We start from the raw sequence: 8,048 nt of genomic DNA on the forward strand, positions 1-8,048 counted from the left end.
TATATTCTCAGGAAGGCACTGGATTAGTATGACAGGCAGGGAACTTGTATTTTCAATATGAAAGGTCAGCCAAAATGAACTGTAGAACCCGTGTTGATTGCATTATCACTTTTCACAAGTGCATGTAAAAAATAAACTACATAACTTTGTGTTTATGGACAACACCCCATTTTGCCTGCTGTTTAAGCCTTTTATATGGACTGTAGGGAAGATTCGTAATCAGGGCATACTTTGTGCGCTGTCAAAAGAATTCCATTGCTGCACAGTCACATGCAACTCATAAGACATCCATAGCCAATGCTTCCCTTCAAAAATAGTCATGGTATTTTTTTATCCCAAGCTCCATAAATTACCACAACACTGGGTGAGATGGTCACTGCATTTGTTATTGTACCTGACTATCACTTTCTAAATCCTTAATTCAGAACAAGCATGCATATCAGGAAAGACCAAGGTATCACTCTATAATTATTCTGTTTCATAAAGCAGCCAAGAAATTAGCATTTGTAAATGGATGAAGCTGGATAGAGTGAGTAACTGAACTGGTAAAGTTATAGATCAAACTTAAAAGGAGAAGTTTACTTGGGGAAAAAAAAAAAAAACGTATGTGTGTGTGTATATATATATATATATATATATATATATATATATATATATATATATATATATATATTTTTTTTTTTTGGAGCCTGTAAAGCATTGCACCAGCGATCAGCAGGTTGGTGGTGTCATGCAGGTCTTCTGCAGATCTTACATCCCGTACGGGGCAAGTAGGTACACTGGCATGAAGAACCAATGAACTACCACGGCGCTCCACAGCACCATGCGAGTTAATTGAGAACTACAATCTGACAGCCGCTAAGGAGCTGTGTGAATGAATGACGAGGCCATGTGGGAGGAACCCTGCATGGCTGCGCTGATTTCAAAAAGTGACAGCAAGTACAGGGAACTTATGCCACATGTAACATTTTCCCAAAGGTGAACCCATACTTTAATCCCAGAAAAGCAGCTACCAACTAAAGGATCTATATTAATTTAGGCGATTCAAACTTTTTATTATTCACATATCAATGGAGAAAAATGCAGCTGAATCACTGCAATGCAGATTTATCAAAACCAGACACCCTGCCTTCTAATTGGACAATGAAGGTGCAGAATTAAACCAATGTGGCCTCCCTCTGCTCTCTACTCTTGTCAGTGTGTTCACTCTCAGCCTGTTCACTATAGCAGAGCCCGAACAACATTGCCCCTCCCCTACTCCGTCTGAGTGCTACTACACATGAGATTATGACCTCATTCACACGTGCAAAAGGAGTCAATGATAATTACATGCCGTAAACGCAACAGGGGTTCCCGGCGAGCCCCTTTGGGAGCACTGGGAGGCCGAAAAACTCCCGCAGCCAAGGCTGGATTCACACTAGGGCCGAAACAACTAATCAATTAATAGACAACTAATCGATTATGAAATTAATCGATAACAATTTTCATAATCGATTAATCAGCCAGTAACATAATGGGGTTAAAAAAAAAAACTAAAATTAGCCCTTTATAGTACAAAAAAGCAAATCCCTACTGTAAATATTACTTTCACTGTCCCACAGTAAAAAAAATGAACCCCTTAGGCTGCATTCACACCTTGTCGTACAAAATCGCGGCATTTTGTCCCGCGAATTGCGGCATTTTGTACCGCGATTTGCGGCGACAAAACGCTGCGATTGTGAATGCAGCTGTACCCCCTCTATGGAGATGGTTCTCCTATGCCGAACGCCGCCTGAAAAAAAAGTTCCGGGACTTGTTTTCAGGCGACAGGCGTACGGCGTTCGGCGTGGAGATGTGAACCATCTCCATAGAGGGCAATGTGAAATCATCCCTCCAGCGTCTCAGGGGAGGCTGCGGCGTCGCACCACAGGCGTATATACGCCTAGGTGTGAACAGAGCCTTACAGTAGCGATTATTTGCTCTTTTTGTACTTATTTTTGTTTTTTTAACCCCATTATGTTTCTAAACATCTCAGGCCTGGGTCACACCTCTGTTTTTTGGTGTTTTTTGCAGAAACACACTACAGTTCATTTACATGTTTTCCTATGGGACACATTCACATCCATGATTTTTTTTCAGCTGCTGCGTATTTGGAAAGGGCAAGGACCTTTTAACGCAAAACGGTGCCATTTTGTTTTTTTTGGTTCAATATACTTCAATGGAGAAGCTGCAGAAAGGCATGTAATGTGTTTTTGCTGCAATTTGTGTCTTGTAATCTGTCCAACAACAAATTGGCCCAAAAAAAAAAAAAAATGAATTTTTTTTTTTTAAAGGCTATCATCCGATTAATCGAAACAATAATCGGCCAACTAATCGATTATAAAAAGAATCGTTAGTTGCAGCCCTAATTCACACCTATACATTTTTGGTGCTTTTGGCATTTTGCACTACAGAAAGTCTTCCATAGGAAACCATGTTAAATGGACTGCAGTGCAAATCTGCAAAATGCACAAAAAATGCATAGGTCTGAATCCAGCCTAATCGTCGTCGCTTACATGTAATTACTGAAGCACCTGTAACTGATCAGCCCTGGGCACCGACAGTCTGCATCCAGTGCCAATCACTCACAGGTAACAGCTCAATAAGCAACTACATGCGAGTTGCCGCGATTAGCTACGGGAGCTGGCAGCCTCCCAGTGCTTTTAGTAGAGCTTCCACCCGCAGCTAATCAATCAGATTCCCCATTGGATCTCCAGCATGTAAGCGCTAATGGCCCCAATTTGCAAGTGTAAATGGGACTTATATGAGGCGGATACTAAGACACATTCAGGTACTTGCACTAGTCAAATTCTGTTGAGTAAGATGTTCATATCTGCCTGGAGTTCAACTTTAAAAACAAAAGAAATGTGGTTCAAAAAAATAGTATAGGCCTCTTACTATTATATTGTACTCCTTTGGCGAACCGCCTCTGTAGCACCTGGTTCATGGACTGAAGTCCAGCGGGGATATTCTTATCTTTAATGCCGGCTACATCCGACCCCACGAGTTTCTTTAAAGCCGAAAACATCTTCTCTTTTGTCGATGGGGCGAGCCCGCAAGATCAATGCTAGATTTTGTTGGATTACTGCGATGAAGAGATCTCACTCCAAAATGTCAAATACTAAAAAAATCAGCTGGAAGGAAATAGCAGAAAAAAACCTAACAGCAGATACCAGATATTACAAGATGTGGGTTGCCATGGTTTAAGGATGCTTTATGTTTTTCCTTTGCTCACAGCTTAACTATATTCAAGTTTCCAAAAAGTTGAAAAGTGTAACAGTCAACAGGAAGGAGATGATGGCTGCAGGATTCCCAGGTTATCGCTCATATTTGACCCACAGCTCCTAAAATTTTGAACAGAAAAAAAATTAGTAAATGTTATAGATAATAAGGAGAAATGAGACGTTATTAGGACTCATTCACACAGGCGGAAGCCCTTGCTGCCCCCTCTGAAAAGCGATCCATGGTGAATCGCTTTTTAGAAGACAGGAAACTTCAGCTGCCAGGCATTCAGAAAGCAATACTGTCACCTCCTGAACGCCTATATTTTTTTTGACAGCTAAATGGGGGTTTTATATAACACACCACACCTGCGAGCCAAGCATTTGACTTGTGGCTGCCGCCTCATTCACTTCAAAAGGTCTCATTTAGCAGCACTATCATTTTTGACAGTTTGTACAGCCCTGAGCGGCTGTATGTTCTCTTATAGGCTGGTTTTATGAATCCCAGAGGAGTCACACACACACACACAGCAATATAAACCTGACATGTTCTAACCCTTCAACATCGTATCCAAAAACTATAAGAAAAAAGTGTTGGCTTTACATTAACTTTAAAGGGCCTATTATTCACGTTTCTTACGTCATGTGTGGTAGTGCCTTTGTACACCAGAAATATGTCGGTGGTACACAGAAGATCAGGTATGGGGGGGAGGGAGAAAACAGAGGATTAGGCATGGAGGAGGAGTGAGGGACATACAGAAGAAACAGAATGGAAGGAGTGGGCACAGGAAAGAAGATATGGGTGGAGGAGGGTGAGCAAACACACAGGATGTCAGTTATAGGAGAGGGCGACTTACAGGAGATCAGACATGATTGGAGGGGGGAATATACTGGGGATCAAGGATGGATGGAGGGAGTGGAGGTGATACACTGGGAACAATGTTTGGAAGGGGGTTGGTCCAAGGATCAGGTATGGGTGAGGGTGATGGACAGGGGATGGGATAGAAACTCAAGGGTTCAGAAATGGATGGAGAGGAGATAACATGCAGGGAATTGGGTCTGGAAGGGGGGGGGGGTAAATCACACACAGGGGGGGGGGGATAAAGTATGGAAGGGGGGATAACACGCAGGAGTTCAGGTATGGAAAGGGGAGTAACATACAGGGGGGGTCAGGTATGGAAGGGGATGAAATAACATGCAGGGGGGGGGGGGTCAGGTATGGAAGGAGGGGATAACACGCAGGGGGGGGGGTCAGGTATGGGAGGAGGGGATAACACGGAGGGGGGGGGTCAGGTATGGAAAGGGGGGGGGATAACACAGGGGGGGACCATGTATGGAAGGGGGTGAAATAACATGCAGGGGGGGGAATCTGGTATGAAAGGGGGGCAAATAACACACAGAGGGGGGTCAGGTTTGGAAGGGGGGTAACACACAGGGGGGGGGGGATCAGGTATGGAAGGAGGGGATAACACGCAGGGGGGGGAATCAGGTATGGAGGGGGGTAAATAACATGCAGGGGGTGAAGACAACACACGGGGGGGGGGGGGGGATTTGGTATGGAGTGGGGGTAAATAACACACTGGGGGGGGGGGGTCAGGTATGGAAGGGGGGAGTGTTATACACAGGAGATCAAATATGGATTTGGGGGGGGTGTTATACACAGGGGATCAGATAGGGATTGGGGGGGGGTGTTATACACAGGGGATCAGTTACTAGAGAAGAGGTGACACATATAGTATACACAGGAGATCAGGTATATGGGGGGGGGGGGTGATGTGTACATGTGGGGGGAGGGGGCACCTATATTGTGGAATGTGACAGCTGGGTGGTCACGTGGTACAGCTGGTGATGCTGGCAGTGATGGTCGTCCCTCTCAACTCTCTCCCCCCCCCCTGTGTTTTCTTTACACCCGGACAAAATGCAAATTCCGAGTCGGTCCGCCACCCTCTCACCCTTCTCCCCCGAGCGGCTCTCTTACTCTGTGCTTTCCTCTGCCAGCCCAAGCTGCCGCTCCGCCATCTTTCTTCCTCCTCTCCGGAGCATCAGCGGGGCGGAGTCACTGCAGCTGCTACAGAGGCCGGGGAGGTCCCAGCTCCGCAGAAAGCGAAGCCAGATGTGTACAGTGCGCCTGCGCAGTCGTGCCGCAAAGCTCCCGCCTCATCATGAGTAGAATTATTCATCTGCAGAATGCAGAGATTATCCAGAAGTACCCGAGGATGTATTGTGATTTCCACCTCAGCATGTCCTCCTTCTTCCCCGGACATCGGGCCAATGAGCTGGGGAATAATTAACCACCCACAACTGAGAGAGCTCATGGCTGTGTGGGGCTTGGTCTGGATGCTGAGCTTTACGTTGGGAATAAAATCATTATAGACCAGTCACTCCTAAACTAATCCCAGACTGATAAATAAAGACCACATATAATTATATTTCTGGTGGTCTGGGCCTTCTAATGTCTCCACTTCCCAGCCCCTGTCCGTGTTCTATGCTCCCAGGAGTGAGTACACTTTCCCCAGACACCATTTGACACACCAGGAAGTGTCAGACTTCTCAGCTCATCATCCGGTGTTCTGTCAAATCAGACCAACTCCTCAGAAACTCCAACCACGTCACTTCCAGTTTCTTTAACTGCTTAAAGCGGAGTTCCACCTAAAAATAGAACTTCCGCTTAATCCACTCCTTCCCCCCTTACATGCCACATTTGGCATGTAATTTTTTTGGGGGGGTCCGGAGGAGTGGGACTTCCTGTCCCACTTCCTCCTTCCGCCGAGGGGCTGGTAAGGCGATTAGCTTAATCGCCTTATTGCAGCCCCTCCCTGTAGGCGAGCACCTGTCCAATCGGACGGCGCCGCTCGCGCATGCGCAGTGCCGCTCGCGCTTGCGCAGTGGGTGCCCGGCCGTGAAGCCGAAAGCTGTCACTGCCGGGTGCCCACACTAGGAATGAAGAGGAGGAGCGGAGCCCCGGCCGGCGCGTCGCTGGAACCATGGAGCAGTTAAGTGTCTTTTTATTAAAAGCCAGCAGCTACACTTTTTGTAGCTGCTGACTTTTAATAAACCTAAAAAAAGGCTGGAACACCCCTTTAACCACTTAAGCCCCGGACCAATATGCAGCCTAAAGACCCAAGGTGTTTTTACAGTTCGGGACTGCGTCGCTTTAACAGACAATTGCGCGGTCGTGCGACGTGGCTCCCAAACAAAATTGGCGTCCTTTTTTCCCCACAAATAGAGCTTTCTTTTGGTGGTATTTGATCACATCTGCGGTTTTTAGTTTTTGCGCTATAAACAAAAATAGAGCGACAATTTTGAAAAAAAAGCAATATTTTTAACTTTTTGCTGTAATAAATATCCCCCAAAAACATATATAAAAACATTTTTTTTCCTCAGTTTAGGCCGATACGTATTCTTCTACCTATTTTTAGTAAAAAAAAATCGCAATAAGCGTTTATCGATTGGTTTGCGCAAAATTTATAGTGTTTACAAAATAGGGGATAGTTTTATTGCATTTTTATTTTTTATTTTTTTTTTTACTACTAATGGCGGCGATCAGCAATTTTTTTCGTGACTGCGACATTATGGCGGACACTTCGGACAATTTTGACACATTTTTGGGACCATTGTCATTTTCACAGCAAAAAATGCATTTAAATTGCATTCTTTATTGTGAAAATGACAGTTGCAGTTTGGGAGTTAACCACAGGTGGCGCTGTAGGAGTTAGGGTGCACCTAGTATGTGTTTACAACTGTTTGGGGGTGTGGCTGTAGGAATGACGTCATCGATCGTGTCTTCCCTATAAAGGGAATGACGCGATCGATGCGCCGCCATAGTGAAGGACAGGGAAGCCGTGTTTACACACGGCTCTCCTCGTTCTTCAGCTCCGGGGAGCGATCGCGACGGAGCGGCTATAAACAAATAGCCGCGCCGTGGTCCCGGATCGCTCCCCGAGCGGACCCGACCTCCGCATGTAGCGGGGGGGGTCCCGATCGGACCCCCCACCCGCTAATAGGCGAGGACGTACGTGTACGCCCATGTGCCTGTACGTGCCATATTGTGGACGTATATGTACATGCGGGGGTCGGGAACTGGTTAAATAGGGGGGCAAGTGCCCCCCCCAGGAATTAGGGATCGGATCGGGGGTTTCCCACTCGGTCCTTATCTTAGCGCTGACCCTAGGGTGACCACATTTCCAAACTACCATTCAGGGACACCCTCCCTTCCCAAAAATCAGCTTGTGCTGTAACCAATCACAGCACAGTAATTGGACACAAGAGGTGGGATTTATGATTTCTCCAATCACAAGCAGGGGGCGGGGATTGTGCTCCTCCAGGCATTCCCGGCCAGGACAAGTACTGTCAGTGAGTAAAGCAGTGATGGGGTTACATCACTGCACACAGCACACCTCTGAACTCAGCACTCTGTATGTAGTGCACCCCTGAACTCTGCACTCTATACACAGCACACTCCTGAACTCTGCACTCTGTATGTAGTGCACTCCTAAAACCTGCCCTCTGTACACAGCACACCCCTGAACTCTGTACACATCATACCCCTGAACTCTGCACTCTGTATGTAGTGCAACTATACTATGCATGCTGTACACAGCTCACCCTGAACTCTGCACACAGCACACCCCTGAACTCTGCACTTTGTACGAAGTGCACCCCTGAACTCTACACTTTGTACGAAGTGCACCTCTGAACTCTACACTTTGTACGAAGTGCACCCCTGCACTCTGTACAAAGTGCATTCCTGAACACTGTACACAACGCACCCTTGAACTCTGTACACAGCACAACTCTGAACTCTGCACT

General features: G+C 46.3%; 1 protein-coding gene across 1 annotated transcript in view; it reads right to left on the reverse strand.

The window, feature by feature from the left end:
- Positions 1-5,322, reverse strand: part of RABL6 (RAB, member RAS oncogene family like 6) — a 67,781-nt gene extending 62,459 nt beyond the window's left edge. Inside the window, exons 1-2 of the mRNA XM_040324485.1 lie at positions 5,218-5,322; positions 2,917-3,362 (exon numbers count right to left, since the gene is read on the reverse strand). Of these exons, the coding sequence (XP_040180419.1) occupies positions 2,917-3,046 (130 nt within the window). The 5' untranslated portion in view covers positions 3,047-3,362; positions 5,218-5,322. The remainder of the gene's footprint in view (positions 1-2,916; positions 3,363-5,217) is intronic.
- Between the last annotated feature and the right edge of the window lie 2,726 nt (positions 5,323-8,048).

The sequence above is a fragment of the Rana temporaria genome, chromosome 9, assembly GCF_905171775.1.
Source record: "Rana temporaria chromosome 9, aRanTem1.1, whole genome shotgun sequence".
NCBI lineage: Eukaryota > Metazoa > Chordata > Amphibia > Anura > Ranidae > Rana > Rana temporaria.